Source organism: Apis mellifera, linkage group LG11, assembly GCF_003254395.2.
Source record: "Apis mellifera strain DH4 linkage group LG11, Amel_HAv3.1, whole genome shotgun sequence".
Classification (NCBI taxonomy): Eukaryota; Metazoa; Arthropoda; class Insecta; order Hymenoptera; family Apidae; genus Apis; species Apis mellifera.
The window spans coordinates 14062463-14085259 of NC_037648.1; the positions used below are offsets into that span (position 1 = coordinate 14062463).

At 31.4% G+C, this 22797-nt stretch overlaps 1 protein-coding gene and 1 long non-coding RNA gene across 9 annotated transcripts; one reads left to right on the forward strand and one right to left on the reverse strand.

The window, feature by feature from the left end:
- The first annotated feature begins 474 nt into the window (after positions 1 to 474).
- Positions 475 to 21549, forward strand: LOC408315 (ceramide kinase). Of its 7 annotated transcripts, none has more exons than XR_410654.3 (9): positions 475 to 812; positions 9468 to 9719; positions 14890 to 15083; positions 15322 to 15697; positions 17258 to 17410; positions 17491 to 17687; positions 17894 to 18063; positions 18326 to 19993; positions 20152 to 21549. XR_410654.3 is itself a non-coding variant. In XM_391867.7 (8 exons), the coding sequence occupies exons 1-8, from the start codon at positions 683 to 685 to the stop codon at positions 18399 to 18401; spliced, it is 1548 nt and encodes a 515-aa protein (XP_391867.3). In that variant the 5' UTR covers positions 475 to 682; the 3' UTR covers positions 18402 to 21549. The 7 variants fall into 7 exon arrangements, 5 of the variants coding, with proteins under 5 accessions (XP_391867.3, XP_006566593.1, XP_006566591.1 ...); XR_001704734.2 differs by having other exon boundaries at positions 18326 to 19314; positions 19572 to 21549; XM_391867.7 differs by having other exon boundaries at positions 18326 to 21549.
- Positions 10326 to 12958, reverse strand: LOC102655785. 2 transcript variants are annotated; one of them, XR_003305555.1, is made up of 3 exons: positions 12666 to 12958; positions 11191 to 11766; positions 10326 to 11008 (listed from the first exon to the last, which is right to left on the reverse strand). It is a non-coding gene; the product is annotated as an uncharacterized LOC102655785 (long non-coding RNA). The 2 variants fall into 2 exon arrangements; XR_001704736.2 differs by having other exon boundaries at positions 12465 to 12954.
- Positions 21550 to 22797: the final 1248 nt, after the last annotated feature.

Consider the following 22797-nt stretch of genomic DNA (forward strand, 5'->3'; position numbering starts at 1 on the left):
AGAATGCAGAGATAGTTTTAGTCTCGTCAGGTATCCATATTATCCTTACATGATAAAATTAATCATCTAACAGATGGTGCTACTATCGATGTTTCAATATTACCGATTCGGTATAAAATAGAATTGTAATATGAATAATGATTAAAATTTTAATATAAAATTAAACAAAGTATATTTTAAAATATTTTATTATTTTATAATTTTATTAAATTATATTAAATTATATATCAAATTTGATTAAAAAATAAATATTAATAAAAAATGAATTGAATAATCAAATTCTTCTTATATTTGATCCATATTTTAAACCAAATAGTAAAATATATTGCATATTAAATTTATATTGAATTTTATTTTTAATTAAAATTAATGATCAAATGAGTTTTTGTATTAGTAGTTACAGAAATATCCGATTGATGGCACTATACATCATAAAAGCCGAACATTTACGGTTTGACACGATTCACGGTAAGTCGATCGTGCGCCGCAGTTGTGCTCGAGCTAACGAGCGAGCAAGGTCGTCGTGTATTTTAATTATTTGTGTTCCATTCGTGAGAGTTGTTTCTGATTTTCGTGTTAATTATTTTGTATATCATAAATCGATCGGTGTGGAAATGACATTTGTACAATCTCTTCGTTGAAAGAGCTACCTTTGGAAAGGCAGCCAAAGTCAGCCGTCAATATGATGCAGGAGATTTCAGACCAATCTTCCAGGACAGTGCTCCTGAACACATTCGTAGTGAAAAAGAAACGGTGCAGAGTCTACTTTCATCGTGGCACACTCATCTGGGAAACAGAGAAACCGCCATACAGTAAGTACATATATTATTTAGATTTATATCTATATATTATTAAAATAGTTATCGATAATATATTGAAAAGGATAGCAATATATATCTATATATCAAATATTCAAATAGTAGAGAAAATTTCATGGATATTCGTAATTTTTTAAAAGTGAAGTACAAGTAGAAAAATATTGTTCAATTTTAATAGTTATGTGTTGTGTTAGAAAGTGTGCGATGTCGTCCGCGAAACATGGACCAAGTTTCCGATTCGTTAGAATGGATCACACATATGTGTGATCAATTAAAAACAAAATTTAGATAATGAACGTGTGAAATTGTACTTATTTAAAATTAATTTGCAATTTCGTGCATTTTATAAGGTTTGTAATACGTTTAAGAAATTTTTTTGATTTATTGAAGGGATATTAAAAATTGAAATGTTTAGATCATTGTGTATGATAGGATAAAACGGTTTCACAAATAATATAACATTTATCAATGGAAAATTTGAAAGATATGATTTGTGGTAATTAAATTCACATTTAAATAAATTTTCATTCAATTACTGTAATTTCTTTTCGAAAAATATCTCTTTATGAAATCCATCACATTTCTCGATATATCTTTGGAATTTCATTTATTGATTCTCGAATCAACTATCAGTTGACTAGCCTATTGAATCATTTAGTCATTATAATAATAGTTTAGATATATATTTTATTGAATTTATATTATCGAAAATTTTGATCGCATCATTTGAAAATTTCTTCTGTTTCCATGAAAATAGATTTTTTTTTTTAAATTCACGATTTTTTTGTTTGTTAACGGAATTGCAATTGCGTTTTTAGTTTCAATATTTATTTATCTAACAATTTTGTTTTATTACATATTAGTCATTGATAACAAATAATCATATTATGATTTCGAATTTTTATCAGAATATAAGAGAGAAATATCATTATTATAGATAGATACAAAGAACAATGCAAATTGATTCTTTCGATCAAATATGATTTATTTGTTATATTTATCGTTAATAGATTATTCATTATTATTAGAAACAAAAATTTGTCTTTAATTTCTAAAATCAGAATTTGAAAAAAATCATCATTTTTCTCGCCATAAATAAACACTTCGTTTTTTTATTTCTCCGTTAAAAAATTCATTTGCAATGTATATATCACAAATTTATCAAAATAAATTTCTTTCCATCAATAATAATCATTACAACTTAATTAAGTTAATTTTAATTATTGATAAATCTACGATGGATATTGTTTCAATATTTCGTGCCTTATATATCACGTTTCTCACGTTACAAAATCTAAATAAGATTGTACTATCGACGATTATTGATTATTGTGATTGCTGATTATTTTGCAATTTTGACCAAATTGTCGAATTTGTAATTTATCTACTGTTAATAATAAAAAATACTTCGATCTATTTTATTTACTCTAAATTTTATTATATCCTTTTTAAAAATCATTTAAGAATCATAAATTCTCTTTTATTACTTGAATTTTATATTCGTTTTTTTAATGCGTATATATTTTATCGCATAAAGTATTAAAAAGAATCGTGCATCGATATTTAAATTTCTCCAATTTTCGTGCAAATGTAATAAACATTTCAAATAGGAGAGATGTACATATATAAAAGGATCCCAAACAGAAGAAAGAGTGGAAACAGTGACATAATCTTATGTAGGCGGACAAAAAGTAAGGGAACATGCACGTTCGGTATGTTGACTGTTGACTACGTGTGTCGTGTAGACAGGCGGAATGTCGATAAGTTTTCGGCGATCGGTGGCCGTCGTAAAAGCTACGACACATGTACACTCGTCCTTGAAGTTTGTTTGCACACGGTTCCGTTTCCTTGTGTTCGTGTCTCCTTTGAATATTAAAGAAAATCTTCGTGAAGTCCTTAATATTTCTTATACTCGATATTTATATTGATTTTTATTTTTTTTAAATTCTATCTTGTTTTTTTTTCATTCCACTGCTTTCAATGAAATCCTTCGTTCCTTTTCTTTTCTTCTTTTAATCGTAAGTTCCGAAAGAGGATTTTAAAGAGAAGATTTTTTTATTTTATTTTATTTTATTTTTAACACTTTGAAAAATAGGATATCTTATTTTTATGATATATTTTAAGAAACACGGTTTCGCGTGTCTCGAAGCTAGGAATTCGAAAGAAAATATCGAAGATGGAATAAATTAAACGCTCTTTCACACAGCGTCTTTTGTATTTAGTATTCCGTCCGCGATGATGATGCTAGTATACAACGCTTCCTATTTGCATGCGATTATTACCTCTTTTCTCTTCGCTCACGTTTTGCTTTACCTTTATGGATTAACTTTGCATATGTTTTCTTTCCTTTTTTTTTTTTTTTTTTGAGACAGGTAATGACGTGTTGATATTCATCTTGATAATTAAGACGACAAAATATGACGGGTGGAAAATTTTCAATATTATTCTCTTTGTAAATATAGAAAAAAATATCTTTATAAATTCCTCTCTTCTTTTTTTCCAAATAGATAAATTCAAAAAATTCCAAATCACGCTTATATCGATATAATAAATTCGCGAAATTTAACTCGAATCGAGATCCAGTTGGTACGATTCAATAGGTTAGTGATCCTTGCAAACACGCAAATGGCCCCCGGATCTAATCTAGGGAAAATTGGTACAAACGCATTCCAATACGCCTCGATTCTTTCCAATCGGATTCGATCCACGTTATATCCATTTAGCCGTTAAGGTCAAACCGCATTTCTCTCGATTCCTCCATATATATATATATATGTATATATATATATATATATATATATATATATATATTCTTCTTAAAAATCATCAAATACATCGCATCTGACATAAATTTCGATTTTTAATCGCCATACTCGAATCTTAAATAATTATACAATCCATTTTCCTCGCAGTATTTCCTCCATGATACCAATTAAAATTCCCTAGGAGCGCCAATCTCGAACCAGTTGATTTTCATCGAAATGTTGCATTTTCAAGAATGGACAAACGATTACGTAAAATAATTTTCCACTCGGCAAAGTTGCGAGTTATTGAATATTATATATATATATATATATGAGATATCGTCCACCGCAATGTTGACGCGCCTTTAACTTTTTTTATACGAATATTTCGTTTACGTAATTTCTTTTGGCTTAGTCAAACTGCTTACACTGATGATATCGAATAGAGAGGGATACCGACAGAGAGACAGAGACAGAGCGAGAGAAGGAGAAAGAAAAAAGATACGAATTGGCCGACGTTGTTGTCCATTTCTTCTTTCGATCTTATTGATTCGCATCCTTTCCGCGGTCGAAACACCAGCAATGCTTTGGCACACGTTTCAATTATCTCGGTCATGTGACCACGTGCATACCATTTCCACCGCATTTCAAATACCAATCCTTCCTGCTGCTAGCATTTTTTCTATCATTTTTTATCATTTGCTCGTCTTATTGATCTGGCCATAAATATTATTCGCTACTATCTCTTGTCTAATAGTTGTAAACTGAATTATTGGACAGTTCGCGATAAATTGTTTATTTTTTATTTTTTTTCTAAAAAAAAGATCCGCTGTCGTTGCAAAGCAATTTTTCAATTCCAGTCATTATATAAAGAATGATAGTTGTTAAAAAGCAATTTTATAACGCAAATTTATGCGAAATCGATATCATTTCTGTAATTGTAATTAATTAAAAGGGGAAAAAAATTAAAATAATCGGAATCTCATTCTATTTAATCGCTCTATTCGTTGAATTAAAATTAATACGAATACGCGATAACAAGTCACGATCGAAAAGCAAGATTCCATTCTTATTAGAATTAATTATTGGAATTAAGAAATAATTTATAATAATTTTTTATATATATATATATATATATTTTTCTTTTCTCGAATATTATTATATACTCGCGTTTATTAAAAAGGGAGGGAAAAACGGCGTCTCATGGCTGCAGGTAGCGTGTGTTTATTGCGAAACAGTTTAATTATGAGTCTGCGTAACGTTTTTTTCCTTTCTTTTTCCTCTCTCGTCCCGTGCAACTGTATGTAATAATATCAAGAGTTCTATCGCCTATCTTTTTTTTCTCCCCCCCCTAGCCATTAGACGGTCACCTTGGGCGTTGGATTATTTTTTAAAAATGGTTTGCATTCGCGATAAAATTTCTCGCAGAATTGTATGAAAAATTATTTTAAAAATTTTTCCAAAAAAGAATTTTTTATTCGAATTACGTAATAATTATTATCTTATACGTGCATCAATTAGCTTATAAGTATACATTATTATTCCATTTAACGTGTAAGTTTTTTTACATAAATTTTTTTTCTTCAATTTGAATAGATAAATCGCATAATTTGAATAGATAAATGAAATATCGTTTTCCAACGAGTGATATTTAAGTAAATTTATGCTACGATATTATGCGCCTACGTGTATTAATTAATATTAATATCGCACACGATATGCTTCATCAACGTTTTAAAAATACGCGTAAAAAAAAATAAATCTAGGCAATAATGTATAATTTTCTTAAAAAGAAAAAAAAAATATTTAAATTACGAATTTTTAATTCACCAATTAAGATCGAAATTTCAAGAATCTTCTCTAAGTTATCCAGTTCAAAGAACTCGAATCCAAGAAAGAAGAAAAAACACGTTTATCAGGAAGTGGAAAATAATTACGTTAATCGATTGGAAGCACAGGGAAGGTAATAAAAGGTAATAAATTTCGTTGAAAAAAATGCAGGCGACCTTACGCGATCTCTGTTCGAAACGAAGGTTTCTCTCGTTGAGCTGGAGATCGAAGTGTGAACGACCGACGGCCGCCTAAAATTACTCGAACAAATTCAGGCTGCAACGGATGGCCCGAAGGAATTATTATTCTCTTCGACGATCGGTCGAATCAAGGCTCGGCCGAGGCGCCTTCAATACGAATTATCCTCCTCGACTCTTTCAATCCCCTTCCAGGATTAAATTTTTCCACGGGATTCTATCGTAAGATCCATTTTTGTAAGATCAAATTCTCGGTCATTGTTACGATAATGATACGTTGAGAATGCATTTTTATCGTGGAATTACATTATTATTAAAATTATTTCTGTTATATTTTTTTTATTAATATCTTGTTGGAAATAATATACTCGTTGAAATGATTTCAGAGAAATATTCTTATATCGTATTACACATTTTCTAATTATCTTTAACAGAGGATCTTCTAGTAATAATATATTAATTAAAATTATTTCAGAAATATCGTATTACGTAGAACGTATATATAGTTTCATATTAAATACACGAATGTATATAGTTTTAACTTCAGTTTGAACTTTATTTATATTCAGAAAATTATACGTTAAATTTTTAGTTAGTTGGGTTTTTATTACAAAAAAAATAAGAGGAAAAGATTTTGTTAATTTTTGCTATTAACAATGCTCAACTTCGTTACTTAGTTCCAAGAAACGATATAATATTCAGTTTATATTCTTCCGTAGAATTTCATATAGGAATAAATAAAGTGTACAAACAGAGAAGACTGGTTCTAAAAAACTCTCTTGAACGTTGGTTTGACCACTGGTCGACCTTGTCCTTGGTCATTCGCGTTTTTTCAACTCGCTCGACGACAATCTTCCTCCTCCTCCTCCTCCTCCTCCTCCTCCTCCTCCTCCTCCTCCTCCTCCTCCTCCTCCTCCTCCTCCTCCTCCTCCTCCTCCTCCTCCTCCTCCTCCTCCTCCTCCCGTTCTCCCTCTCCTTCTCCTTCTCTCCCCCCTCCTCCCCCTTCTCCTCCTCCATCTTATCCGTTAGGACGCTCGTTTTCGAAAAGATAATTCGTGACGGCACAACTTGCACGTGGAAAGTCCTCGAACGAGGCGGAGACAAAGGCTCGATACGTTTCTGGGTCACAGCCGCAGTCTCCGCCGGGCTTCACTAACAGCCACTGAGCTACAGCCAGTACAAGCGTGGGAGGACATGCAAATTTCCCACGATACCCGCGAATTTCTACGATTTCTCAGACGTTCGTATACGATAATATCGAGAATTGTTTATGGAAACAAGGGAGTTGGATTGTTTCTCGTTTATTTAATTCGTGTAACATGTTTAAATTTAATAATTCTCTAGAAACGATATTTATATTTATAAACGTAAATAAAATTAATTTATTATCGAGCGTAAAATTTTAATTTTTTTCTTTATCGAAAAAATTGAAGAATAAAATATTAAATATATTTGGACCGAATAATGAAATATTGTATATGTAAAGTATGAAATGTGATTTTGCGTCGATTCGAGTTGCGAGGTGTAGTTTAAATGATAAGACGAGAAAGTGGAACGAATCGATGCGAGTGCACTCTTTTTGCGAGTGCAAAACACTCTCGTCTACACTATCTTTCGTCGAATAGGCCATGTGCACCATATTTTTAGCGCGGATTTACATTTACGGACCGCTGACACGACGATTAACACGAAATTCGAAAATGTAATTGGCAGGTAATTTTATTTTTTTATCTTCTTTAATTTATACACTTTATTTATCTATTTTTAGCACCACGAGCAAAGAAAATATGATAACGAGCTAATTTTTAAATCCTCAAATATTTAACATAAGTGGCAAACAAAATGAAATGATGAGTCTCATCGAATCTTTGTTTAAATTTCTAAACAATTTTGCAATTAAAAAAAAAATGGTCTTTTCTTCTTGAATTCTGAAGAAAATTAATCAAGTTAAAAAATTTGAGAAAATTCATTTTCGGATAACGTTGCTAAACTTTCGAGGCTTGCGTGTATTCGCTGCTCGTTGGATATAGTAGATTAAAGAAAAAAAAAAAAAAAAAATAAAAATATGAAACGATAGATGCATTGTGGCCGTTATCAATTACGCAATTTCATTATCTATCTTCGGCAAGTTCATCGTGCTTTTATAGTTGTGATACACGTACACGCGCAATTTGGCTTCGAATGACAGCTGTTCCGCCGATAACCGCGTTCGAGTCGGTTAACGACTATAATATTTTTATGCAATCCTCGTGCCAAATATATCGTGCTGTGCTCGAGCAACGTTTACACGAGATAAATTTCAGCGAACGAACTTGTTTCATTCGATCCAATCGAAAGATTTTCGAAAAATTGTTCAATTATAAGAAGATATAAGAAGTGCGCGTACCGTTGATAAAGAAGGATACAAAGTTTCAAGTTCAATTCCTTTCGAAAAATTAAGAGTAAATTTTAACTTACCTTTTAAAAGGATTTTATAAGAAGAAAAAAAAATTGCAAAACTGTTATCACTCCACTCCACGTCTTATCGCTTTTATGAAGTGTCAATCGTATTTTCCCGCCTCCCCTAATATCTCGTTTTATCTTCTGGTTATCTTGTCCCATCTTAAACAATTCTCTATCCAGATACAATGATTTTTGTTAATACGATAGAGATAAAACTCGTCTTTCATATTTCAGATAAAGAGAGAGAGAAAGAGATTGTTCATTTCTGATTAATCTAATCTAACGCATTTAAAACATCGATTACGCGTACCTTTATCTTATATAATCCTTTTTTCTTTCCACTCTCTTTTCCTTATCACTCGGTTGCAAAAAAATGAAACCGAAACCTTCGCATTGGAGGTTATGTTTCCCTCGAGTCGTTCCTTCGCGTTCTCTTCCTTTCCTTCTCTTCCTTCTCTCCGTCCCGTTCACATAGAGAATATCGATTATATTTCATAGGGTATTTTGCGGACGAGTAGAAGCAGCTAGTTCGAGGCGTTCAATTATGCAAAACAATCGGACGTTTTGAGCTTGGCTCGCCTTTGTTCTCGTCACCCTGTTGCGATATTAAGTGGCGGCTATTAGAGAACGGTAAATCGAATCCCCTTTGTCACTCGTACTTGTTTCCTCTTTGATTTATTATCTAATTCCGTATAATCTGCAATAACCGATTTTTCAAACTCGATTCCACGGAAATATTTTTATCCTTTGCACCGAGGAAAGAACATTTTTACACTGTCTAAAAATTATCACCATCTATTTATATAACTTGTATCGATGAAATAAGGATAAAAGAAAAACAAATGTTTCTATATATATGTGTAAATCAGAATTTAATTTCAAGATAATTTTAAATAAATGTTTCTTAACCTCAAAAATTCGATTCCACGGAAATATTTTTATCCTTTGCACCGAGGAAAGAACATTTTAACACTGCCTAAAAATTATCACCATCTATTTGTATAACTTGTATCGATGAAACAAGGATAAAAGAAAAACAAATGTTTCTATATATATATATATATCTCTGTGTAAATCAGAATTTAATTCCAAGATAATTTTAAATAAATGTTTCTTAACCTCAAAAATTCGATTCCACGGAAATATTTTTATCCTTTGCACCGAGGAAAGAACATTTTAACACTGCCTAAAAATTATCACCATCTATTTATATAACTTGTATCGATGAAACAAGGATAAAAGAAAAACAAATGTTTCTATATATATATATATCTGTGTAAATCAGAATTTAATTCCAAGATAATTTTAAATAAATGTTTCCTAACCTCAAAAATTATAATTCAGAAATACAAACGATAATTTCTTGACTTTTATTTCTTGATTTCTATTTTCGATTCTATTTCAAGTTTTCTTTCGTTTTCAACGATCTTTTCCAGCAAGATGGACGTTACCAATGACAGACGTGCTCGCGGTTCGCTACGGTGACGATTGGATACACGGGGTGAACTTTAAGGAGAAGCAACTGACAACGTCGCCAACGTCACCTACCGTGTGCCCGACGAATTTCATTCTCCACTACGCCGTGCACGGGCCAAAGAACAAATGGAGCCATCACAGCGTGACCATGAGCCACACAGACCCGAGGCAAGTCGCCTCCTGGGTCAAGACCATACGAAATTACCTCATGGGCAAGTAGTAGTTGTTCCCTTTCCTCCTCCTCCTCCTCCTCCTTCTCCTTCTCCTTCTCCTTCTCCTGGTTTTCTTTAATTGTCGGATCGAGTTGATTCAATTTTAGAAGACACGGCGGAATTGGACCAATTTTCTAATCCCGTTGGAACAAAATTGGAACAACGAATCTCGTTAATCGCGTAAAATTGAAAATTTGGCCCAATTTTTTAATAATGGAAAAATGGAAATTTTTCCAACGGAATTTTTCCTATCAAGTTTCCATCCCGATCGAATTTTCCAATTTTTCCAATGGAATCGAATTGGTGCAATTTTCTAATAATGAAATCGAATTGCCACAATTTTCGACAATTGTATCCGAGGAATTTTTCAATTCAACTTTCTAATCGTGGAATTGGATCCAATTTTCCAATAAAGAAAATCGCGTTGAAATTTGTTTGTGGATCGATCGATCAATTTCCACAATTTTTGCGAAATTTACGAATTTTCGAATCTCGAATTCAGTCGAGAAATTGTATTTGGAATTTTCTTGAGAATCGCTGAGATAGATTTTATCGATGTTATTAATATCGAATATGAAGCAAAGAAAAAAAAAAATGTAATCAGAATTATCTTTTGTGAGTCATTTATTCGATTAAGTTGAAAAAATTTACAAATTAATAGAAAACAATTGACGCCACCACGATAATTAATCTTTTAATCCTTCCGTCTCTAAAAATATATTTTTCCAGATAGATAAAGATCATAAAGTGAAATTTTCTTTTACTTAATTACTCTTTTAATTTAATTACTTTCTCATACTTTCACCGATACTTATCGAAATAACCCAAAATTGTACAATATATATATTTGTATTATAATACATAAATTATAATAATAATAATTAATCGAAAGATAGAATAATTATGTTATTAAAAATATAACGTGATCTTATTATCTGAAAAATAATTCGGATAATTCGTGTTACACAACCCACTCTGCATATTAAAAATTGCCGTATTCAAGATTGATAAATACGTAATGGGAAGTCGACTTTTAAAATACACCATGAAAGGATATTAATCATCTTGCCGTTAATGGAACGAGCGAGTGGAAACGGCCAATGAGAAACACGAATGATGAATCCGTGGTAATAGTATCGATGCGTGAAAACACGAAAATAGAGGAAAAGTAGGTGAAAGTGGATTCTCGTTCCACGTTGTTATTTCCTTTCTATTTCCAGTTGCGGCCGCTTAAATAATTGAAACGGGTATCGATTATCAAAGCCTTTCGTCAATCGGTGTAACAAGATCTGCAAAGAATAAATTGAATTTTGTATGTAAAAACTCAAGTTTTGATTTTCATCCGATTTCGTGAAAAAAGAAAAAAAAGAAAAAAAACCTTCGAATTAAATTTTCCTCTCGATCTCATCGAAACGATTCGTCCTTTGTTCGAAACGAAATACGATATGGTTTTTTTTTTTTTGAAACGTACCTTCTCGAACGATTAATCGTAGTAAAACAGTGTTGCGTTTCCTCGTGAACTAATAGAAAGGATTAAACTCGGCTCACTGGATGGAACTGGGTCGTTGGTTGCGGATCAAGGCTGCTTAATCAAGATATATTTTTTGCTTGAAAAAAAAAAAAATAAAGAAAAGAGAACAAAGATACTCGGATTAGGCAAATTTGAAAGCTTGGTCTATATTTGAAGAGTAATTAACTTGGAAAGAAGTTAATGACACTTTTAGTTTCACTATTTTGGACTTTGGCATATCGAGGGAGTTTCTCTTTGTTTCTTTCCTTTATCGAATAGATAAATTATGATAGAAAACTTTATCTTGCTTGACGAATAATTTTTTTTCCCTCTGTCGATAAATTCTTCCCCGCTTTATAAAGTTGTAAATTTAAAAAAATTGTTTTATCCAAGCGAAATGAAAGAAAAATTGTTCAAAACTTTAATATTTGAAAGAATTCGTAAACGAAAAGAATTCGAAACTTTACTTACAAACTAACTTCGAAACCAGAAGAGAAATCGCAGAAAGTTTCACATTCAACGCAAAAAAATTCGAGCCTAGAACAAATGAAGAATTTAAATTTAATAAAATTCAAAATCAAAAAAAATTCGATGAACAAATTAAACAAAAAAAAATCCGAATTAAAACTAAAGAGGATCAACGAAGAAATCGCAGAAAGTGTGACATTTAACCTAAAAAAATTCAAGCCAAGAATAAATGAAGAATTTAAATTTAATAAAATTTAAAATCAAAAAAAATTTGATGAACAAATTAAACAAAAAAAAATCCGAATTAAAACTAAAGAGAATCAGTGAAGAAATCGCAGAAAGTGTGACATTTAACCTAAAAAAATTCGAGCTTGGAACAAGCGAAGAATCGAAATCCTCGTGTCTATTTATGAAATTCGAAACGAAAGAGAAAAGAATCGAAGAACGTTTGTAACATTTAATCTAGAAAAACTCGAAAGTTAGAATAGGCGAAGAATTCAAATTTAATAGAATCCAAGATCAAAAATTCAACGAACGAAAAGAATCGAAATCCTCGTGTCTATTTATGAAACTCGAAACGAGAGAAGATATCGCAGGAAACGTGACATTTAACGTAGAAAAGTTCGAGGTTAGAACAAGCGAGAAATTCAAATTTAATGGGATCCAAGATCAAAAATTCAACGAACGAGAAGAATCGAAATCCTCGTATTTATTTATGAAACTAGAAATCGTAGAAAATGTGACATATAACCTAGAAAAGTTCGAACCTGGGACAAGCGAAGAATCCAACTTCCGTAGAAATGATAAAATAGCACGAATACAGGAAAACTTGAAAGAAAAGAAGGCCCCAAGTCCTCGTCTCTGTTTATAAAGGTCTGGAAAACGGACAGAACTGAGAAGAGCGAGCGCGCGGAAACGTTGCATTCTATCGACCAGCGCGCCATGACACTTCCAGAGCGACACTTCACCTTGCAAAACTCCCTATTCGCGGCCACGACTCTTCTTTACCACTCGTGCACTCCTTTGTCCCTCCGGCCTTTACGTCATCCTCATTCACCGGATAAAAAGCCTCGAGGATACACACGTGCAATTTGTGCACAGCTTAAATAAACCATTCTCTCGGTCTGACGCCTCTCGTTACTACGCTGCTTCACGCCGTGTAATGCATGTTTGAAGAGCGTCTGGGAATGGATGCTTTCGCATGGTGTTTCGAGGTTATTAATAACGATGCTCGAAATAAGTATCTCTCTCTCTTTCTCGACAATTTTAGTTTGCAGAGCGTTTAGACGAGATTTATAGAGGACGACGGGTTTATAAAAGATTTACGATAGTTTATAGAGGGGCGACGAGAGTTTCGGGATAATTGTAGGTTAGGTATATTCGATAGTTATTTTAAAGTTCATTTTCAAGTTATCATTTTTAAGGTTAAGGTATATAAAAATGATAGTTTTAAAAAATTATCGCTTTCTGTTTCACTTCTTTATTGTTGAAAATGTCGATTTTAAAATTTATAGATGGAAATAGAAAGTGATAATTCAACTTTAAAAGTTTTCCGCTTTAACTTTGAGTTTATTAAATTTGTAGGAGTTGAAACTATCGCTTTCTATCTAAGTCACGAGTTCGACTTTTTGCAAGATTGTTACAAGTTTGTTTTATTTCTGGTATTATTAATAGACGAAACTTTGCAACTCCCTTCCCCCGACCATTTCCAACGAGAATAATGTTTTCAAATATCTTATCGTTTGTTTCTGGAAACAAAGAAACGTGATATTCATTTTTCACGTCAAAATATGTCTTGTTATATTCAACAACACGATGTATGCTGTAACATTTATACTTGTAACCTTGATGGAAGTAAAAAAAAAACAAAAAAAAAAAAAAGGTCCAAGAAAATGTCATGGTGACGCGAACGTTTCCTGAAAACAAAGTCCACTTTATGGAGTTTTATTTCAAAACCGGTTCCGTCCACGATTGATGCGATAATGATTCTTTCATAAAGTCTACGTCAATAGTTTCAACTTTCTATCCCATTGTCATATCCCCAAACAACAAAGAGGAAGAAGTTATTCTTGGAAAATAATTCAATTTTAAAAATAATGTTTCAATAATTAAATATTTAATATAAAATATTTCTTCCTTTCTTCTTTCCTTGTATATTCCTTAATTTAAAATAATATAATATAAATCCAATAATATATTTTTCTCATTTTTGTTTCTCACTTTTCCTTTTTTTTTTTTCACGAAGCAAATATTTTCGTGGTGGCACATTTTCGTGAAAAAAGAATACATACACGTTTCGTGAAACAAGTTGACATGTTGGAGGATAAAAATAAGCTCGATCAGATCGGGAACGAATTACAGCGACCGGGTACACTTTCACCGCGGGTCACCGTGCCTCCGCCATGCGAAGTAGGAAGCATGGAAGCAGGCGCAATGAATCGAGAGAGAGAGAGAGAGAGAGAGAGAGAGAGAGAGAGAGAAAATGAAATGAAATTTTTTTCAATCGTGACATTCTTTTTCGTTTCATTTTCATAAAAGGAAAAAAGATCATCGTATATAACAAATCAAATTGTAAAATTAAAGATATTTAATAAATAATAAAAAAAATCTACTTTCATGTATATGAAAATGAGACGAAATTATTTATCATTCGATCAGCCCTTGGGCATTGTGAATAAATTTTTATCTGAATCGTCACGCGTATAAACGATAATTCTGTTTGCTCGTGTACACAAAATATCGATGGTCAACCGATAGCTAATCGTGGTGGTATCTATACCCACGATATTCCGTAATATTCCTAACATTGTGTAAACGAGCTTATCGCCCATTCCAATCAATCAAAATGCCATCGTCGAATTACGCCCTACGATCCCACTCGCGAAGGTAAAATGGGAAAACAACAGGGTGGTGGTTCACAGCCCCGTGCGTGTAACGCGATCTCTTTCTGGTCTATCTTGATGAGAGAACCAGTGGCCATAAGTATTGATCCGGCTTCTTGTTTGTCGCGTTGCGTTTCTGCAAAAATAAATAAATAAATAAAAAGAAAAAAATATCCCTATGAGTAAATAAAACTGATTCATTTCCTTACCTCACCCATTTTATAATTTTTCTTGAATTAAATTAACTCTCGACTGATAACAGAAAAAAAAAAATTAATTATTTAAATACCAATAAAATTTAATTCTCCAGGACTAACCCATCGTCCCAGAAAGATCTTACTGTTCGTCAATCCCTTTGGAGGGAAGAAGAAGGGGTTGAAAATTTGGGAGAAGGACGTGCAACCCTTGATGACCATTGCTGGGATCGAGACCAAGATGCTTGTTACAGAGAGGGTCAATCATATCCGTGATATCCTCTTAAGCACAGATCTCACAGATTTCCACGTAAGTTTCATCTTTTATTTAAATCAAATAAATAAATCCTCTTTTTAAAACCTTTCCTTTCCTTTTATCTTAAAAAAAAAATTATAATATCAAATTATTTAATTATTTAATTTAATTTAATAACTTAATAATATTAATATATATAATATAATATATATAATTAATATAATATTAATATAATTAATATTTATTTTAATTTAATATAAAATTATACATTCAACCTTTCCATCCCTTGCAGGCGGTAGTCTGCATCGGTGGAGATGGCACCCTCGCCGAGGTGATCAACGGCCTTGTGCTGAGGACTTCGAGGGATCGACAGATCGATCCCAACAATCCTGAGGCGAACTTACCGACGCCTCGGTTACCGATCGGCGTGATACCCAGTGGAAGTACCGATACGGTTGCTTACAGCCTTCACGGAACCACAGATGTGCAAACAGCGGCTATACATATCATCTTTGGCGACAGCGCCGGCCTTGACATCTCCTCGGTTCACAATGACCACACGTTGCTCAGGTTATACGCAAGTATGCTCAGTTACGGTTACCTGGGCGACGTGATACGGGACAGCGAGAAGTTCCGGTGGATGGGTCCCCAGAGATACGATTATTCGGGTAAGTATAAGCTATATCTGTTTGAAGTGGAATAAAGGTTCCTTTGTTCGATCGTGTGTTGTTCTGTGTGTTAATTGATAGATAGATTTATATATTTTATATATATATATACAGGAACTGGGGAAAATTGAAATTTCAAAGAAGAAAATTTATTTGCAAAGTAAATAATATTAGTTCTTACTTATCTGTTTTAAAAGTTTATTTTTTCCCAGTCTTGGTAGATTAGTTATTAACTTTTTTTTCGTCTCTTTAGCATTTAGTATGTGTAATCTGGAAGGAATATTTGAACCGTTTATCTGAAATGAAATATGATGATACTATTGGATGAAAAAGAGAGGTTAATGAGAAAAGGAAATAATGTAAAATATACTTGTTTTGCATTGAGAATTTCAAAGAATGTGTGTAGGAAGTAGGATATGACAGCTCAGAAAGAAATTTACGAGTTTCTTCAAGTCGATGTTTTAGTTCTGTTTTAGTTTCCTAGGAACACGTGCATGTTCGAGAAGAAAGAGAAATAAAATTTATGCGAACGATAGTTGTCATTCATTGTCAGGTTTTTATATATTTATATACACATTTTATAACTTTTTTTACACAAATTTTTATATCCTTATTTTTATTTCTAATGTAACGACAAGCCGGAAAAAGATATAAAAGATAATAATTTTAAAGGAAACATTTCGTGAAAGTGTTTTAAAAGATTCGTATTACAAATATTATACATAATGGCAGTACAAAGGAGAATAAGAAGATGGCGTTAGTTAATATAGCCTTAGAGCGCATTCTTGCGGGAGATTTGTGAAATGCGAAAGATCAAGGTAAATTATTTAAGTAGGTAAGTATGTTTCCTTTTTTTTCTGTGTGTATTTATCATTTTATGTGGAAAATGCGTCTTTTCTATATAGTGAAAGATAGATCTTAGATATATTATCTACTAGTTAAAATTACATATAATTTAAATTATTAATCTAATTAATGGTGTGGTTTTTATAAATCTAAAGTTATAATTTATATTCATATTTTTTACAATACATTTACTTTTTTTCACAGGAAACGTCAAGAAAGGTGACTCAAAGCTGTTTGAAGATATTGTGTTAAATGTATCATTACAGACATTAAGAATTTGATATCTATTTGTAAAATTATAAACAAAATTGTATTGATTAAAGATGATAATAAATATAAATATATCAATCTAATTTAAATCTTTTCCTCCATTATTTTCTATTTCCAATTTTTCAATGTTAAGAGGCAAAATATTTTTATAAATTTTATCAATATTTTTGATTTGATTAAATTTTACTGATTTATTTAATTGTTCTAAAAAAATAAAAATACTTATCTTTCTAGTTTTTTATTAATTTTAAATATATACATATTTAATTATACATATTATTTTTTTTTCTTTCACAGCCTACTATTTAATTTATATATACATACTTTTTTATTACTGTCAAAATTTTACATCCATACAAAAAGAAATAAAAATATTCGCTAAAGAATTAAAAAAATTACAAAGAAAGAAGAATAATAAGATACATAACATCGATTTGAACTCAGGTTTCAAGAAGATCCTTGGGAATAAAGGTTATGAAGGTGAGATCCAACTTCTCTCGGACCCTTGCCATCCAGCGACCAGCACAAGGTGTACAAAAAACTGCACTAGATGCCTGCAACACATGCACAACAGCAATTCGGAAAAAGAGATATCCAGTTAGTTGTATTACATTTTATCAAATTAAATTTCTTTTTTTTTATCATCAGTTTTATATTTGTCATTAACATAATCTCAGGATGGATGACCGTCAGAGGAAAATTCTTCATGGTGAATGGTGCCAATCTCGCGTGTGGTTGTGCCAGAAGTCCTATGGGATTCAGTCCCCACTGTCATATTGGGGATGGTTGCGTGGATGTGATTCTGGTTCGGCACACCTCTCTCTTTAACAATATTAGGATGTTGCTCAGGTTGTCCAGCAAACAGAAAACTTTGGTGCGTGAAATGATAAATAATAAAAATTTTCATATTTTTTTTTTCCTAAATTTCAAAAAATTTTTAACATTTCTAAATCCTTTGAATAAAATAATTTCATTTAGAATTTAAAAAATCGAAAAAAATATATATATATATATATATATATATATATGTATATATAAACGCAATATACGAATTAATTTTATCTGTTTGCCTTCCTCTAGTACGATCTACCCTTCGTGGAGGTGTACAGAGCGAGGGAATTCACGTTCCGCGCCCTCCCCACCATGCACATGCACTCCGACAGAGAGATTAACAATCGCTATATGAGCTCAAACCTGAGCGTGTGGAACTGTGATGGCGAGGTGATCGATAACTCCAACGTGAAAATCAGGTAAACACTCACTTGGATATTTGCGGATATACTCTATGCTCATTTCCGGTCTCGTCCCTTTCACGCGTAAACTTATCGTTTTATTATTACCATCCTTTGATATCTTGTCGTTTTCATCTTACGAATTATTTTCTAAATTAAAAAATTACAATTTTTGCACGTACGGAATAATTGGAAATTTTAATTTCACGAGAAAAAATAATTTTCGTCGAATCGTTAATTTCTCTAAATGATATAATTTATCTGTAATATTTGTTGACAGAGTACACTGCCAACTAGTGAACATATTCACGAGACGAGCTCAGGAACCAGTTCACGGCCGGACATGTTTCTGTTAATGGCGAGTAGACTCGGTCTGTTATCCAATATCGTTTGAAGTAAGAACGAGACGAAAATGCGTATTTCCGCGAGACGCTACGGTATTAAAATCATAGTTCCTTTGACTTGCCCTAAATATAAATCGTAAAATAATGATACATCGCACGATGCGCGTCGATTACGAAAAATCGTCTCGATCGTGCGACGAAAGTTTTTAAAATCTTTAAAGTTGATAATTTAAAATTTGGAAACTTTTAAAATTTTCAAACTGTAAATCTTAAAAATCACAACTCGCAAGATATCGTTATTAGAATGCCTGATCTATCGATAAAATATTCTACTGGATATTTTGCGCGAGTTATAACGATAATTAATTAATCTATATTATAAAATCAAGATTTGACACGATTAGAGAAACAATAATTCAAGAGAAGGATGCGATATTTTTTTTTTTTAAGTTTGCACGATAGTCGGCTAATATTTTCGCCTTTCTTACTTTTAAAGTATAGTCTGTAATCGTCGAACATTCCATCGTCTCCACTATGCGGCTCAGTCGATAAGAACTTGTACTTACAAAAATTTTGTATAACAAAAACCGGTGTTTTCCGGTATTTTTTCGACATTGTTGCACTGGTTGCGCATTTTCGTACTTAAAAACACATATACACACACGCAAATGCGATTATTGCAGATTCGGTGCACAGATGGTCTTTTTTCCTGTACGATATTATCATTAGAACACCTAAGTCTTTTCGATAGTGTTTGTTTAGAGAGAAAGAGAGAGAGAGAGAGAGAGAGTATAGTATAAGCAACGTTCTTGTAACTCGATTGAATATTTTTCGACAACAAGTGAAAAAAAAATACGAAGAAAAGAAATTATGAATATTAAAAGAAACGAATTGAAGAGGAGAACAAAATTTGAAAAAGAATAAAGTATCTCTTCCGATTTTCTAAGGTAACAGAATGTTCAATTGGTCTTTGGACAAGTTTATAAACTAATATTCAATAGAATTTTTTCTTAAACTTTTCAAGATTTGAAAGCTTTTTAAAGTAATCATATAATAAATATTTTAATATATTAAAAAATCATTCAAAGACATTTTGATCAAACTGATACCTGATTTAAATCAATTGTTTCGTCTTCGATAAGGTTAGAATAATGATATTTTCTTTACGATATCTATATATAGACAAAAAAAGAAACAGAGGAATATGTATTTTCGTCAAACGAGCACGATTTTAAAAGAAATTTGCTGCGTCCTTAGATATATAGATACGCGAGGATTACTTAGAGCTTTTAAGGTTAGAATACTTCAGAGAAGTATAGAGTGGCATTGATTTTATCGAGGCAAGTATTTTAATCTGTTTATTTAACTGTTAGAAAGGATATAGGATCCGTGAAGATCAAATATATAACAAATGACTTTTTTTTATTGAGAAATGCATTCGAATATTAAATGCATTTATCGTTATCTATTATTTATAAATAATTTTCAATCATATGTTTTCGTTGATCGATAAAGTTTAAGTTTGAATAGAATTTAGTGAAAACTTTTGTATATTTTCTTTTTTTCTTATAGTCAAATCAGTCAGGCGAGAGAATCCGATAGAGGTAAAGTATTTTTATATATTTAATACCGTGATAGTTAAGATAGTTCAGGTATATAGAGAAAAGTAGAAACATGAAAGTCTTTTGAAACAATATGGCGCACCGTTTTAGAATTATAATTTAATCATTCTTTTTTCTTTTCCGATCTGATTATTTTGCAGATTGTAAAAACAGATACTGTGTATCGTTAACGATAAAAGATAAAAAGAAATTTGTAAAATTGCAAGAAGAAAGTTTGGATGCAGCTGCAGTGCATGACATCGATCCTTTGTTTTATCATACATAGAGCCGGATATTCAAGGATGGATAAAATGAATAATATATGAATTCTGATTTACGACTCGTAAATGATATTACAGCTTGAAGAGATGTCATAAAGTAGAGGATTAAAACGGCTAATGCTCTGGAAAGAAAGAACTCTCGACGATTGTTTTCGAACTAATCTTTCCCTTTGTACGGTCCGGTTGTAATTAAAGATGCGAACAACGACGAGTGGAAACTCTTTCCCTCGATCTTTTCTAGTCTGTTGCGTTCGCGTCGAGACACGACTTGCTCCGTCCTTGGTTTTTAGTAACTGCATTTCTATTTTCAAGGGACAAAAGTTTCCCTCGTCAATTTGCGTTAATCTTGGATAAAGCGTGAAAGGTATAAGAGAGAGGAAAGTATAAAGAGAGAGAGAGAGAGAGAGAGAGAGAAAAGAGAGAAATATTTTTATGGTAATATAATTAAATAGCCTTTTTCTAGAGCTAATGTTTTTTATACGATTAGTATAAAACTATGTTTAAATTTTACATTATTGTTTTGTGATTATATATATTTTTCTTCTTCTTATTATCTGTGATATATTTTTTCTTAATTGTTAACTTTGCATTTTCTGTTCTGTTTTAGAAACAAACACGTGTTACAAGGAAAGAACAATATACATTGTTTTTTAATAGATGAAATTTCGTCCAAAATTTCTTTTTCTTTTTTTTTTTTTTTTTTTACATCAGTGATGAGAATAAAATATTCGTTATTCGATTCTTTAACCTTTTAGGGTCTAATCGATGACACTTTCAGGCTTATGATCTTTTTCGTTGCAACAGTATTCTTTTTTTCAAAAAAATTTCTTTCTTCTACAAGTTAGAAGTTAATGACAACGAAAAATTCTTCGGAATTTTCTTTATTTAAGAATAGATACTCGTATTGTAAGAAACAAAGATATAGCGGACCATAAGGGGTTAACGACCGACAGATTCAAAAGAGAAAATTAGCAATTAGATAGAGATTATTTTCTAGACGTGTGTGTCCAGGTTGTACAGATATATATATACATACATATATATATATATATATATATATATATATATATATATAAAAAAGTATAAATAAATATGTATATATCTATATTTTAATTACGAAGTATTTATATACATAAAGCAGAAAGGAAGATAGTCGTGACGAATCGCTTCCGATATGGCTGTATCGACAACAATTGTATCAGATTATATTCGTGATGGTGCACCGAATGTTAAGATTGGTTGCGTATATTATTAATAAATTGTACTTCACTTTTTCAATCTGCATTTTATTTTTTCTTATCCTGGCACATGTAAAATATACATACTTGTGATATATAAAAATTGGAATATATTTTGTTAAGATCTTTAATCAATCTCTTAAACACGGAAAAGAATAGAAATAATTAAAAATTTGCGCTCTCTTATAACGCATGTATGTGTAGATTGTAATGTAGGACAAACAAAGAGCTAATAGAGCGAAAAAGATAGAGATAGGGTAAAAATATTGAAATCAGCGCCATCTTCAGAGTGCCGCAAATGAAACATGTAAAGAAGAGACAGAAAATAATAAGAGAAGGATAGAAATAAAGCAAGAATTGACTATCAGCGCCATCTGTTGAATACTAAAGAAATTTACTTTAAACAGGATAAAATAGAATAATGAATTAAAGATTAGAGTTATCTGTTGAGCATTAAGAACATATGTAATTGGGTAAATAGTTGAGAGATGGCGTAAGTTCTTAATGCTATTCTACTTTATCCTATCTTTGAACTAGTATCTTTTATACTCAAGAGATGGCGCCAGAAATCAATTCTTATCCTATCTCTATCCTTTTCTAACTATTTTCTATCTTTTTTTCATGTGTTTCATTTGCGGCACTTTGAAGATGGCGCTGATTTCAATATTTTTACCCTATCTCTATCCTTCTCGTACTATTCATTCTCTGTCTATACCCAATAATACTACGCATATAATGCGCTCAGAAAAAGTACGAATTTTTAATTATTTTTATACTTTTTCTTGTTTTGATTGTTTTGAAGATCTTAAATAAAATCAATTTCAATTTTTATAAAATAGGTAAGTATAGGACTGTCTTCAGTTCCTTAGATTTAAGTAAAATGATGAAAAAATGATTAATTCCTGTAAATATATCAATTGGAAGAGGTAAGTATATAAAAGGTAAGTAAAAAAAAACAAGTGCATCGTTCTATAAAAATTTTATATATCACTTTGTCTCAAATTATTTTACCATTATATAAAATAAAATTTCAAGTTTATATTTTCCTAATACAAAATCGAAAAATTGGCCAAAAATTTCGAAAATTCCAAGAATTTGACGTCATTTCCAAGAAATGCCGAAATTCTTGGAAAAAATTCTCGAATGATCTCCTGTCAAGTTATGTTCTCCTAATACAAAATCGAAAAATCGTCGAAAAATTTTATTCGTTCAAGAATTTCGATAATTCCAGGAATTTGACGTCATTTCCAAGAAATGCCGAAATTCTTGGAAAAAATTCTCGAACGAC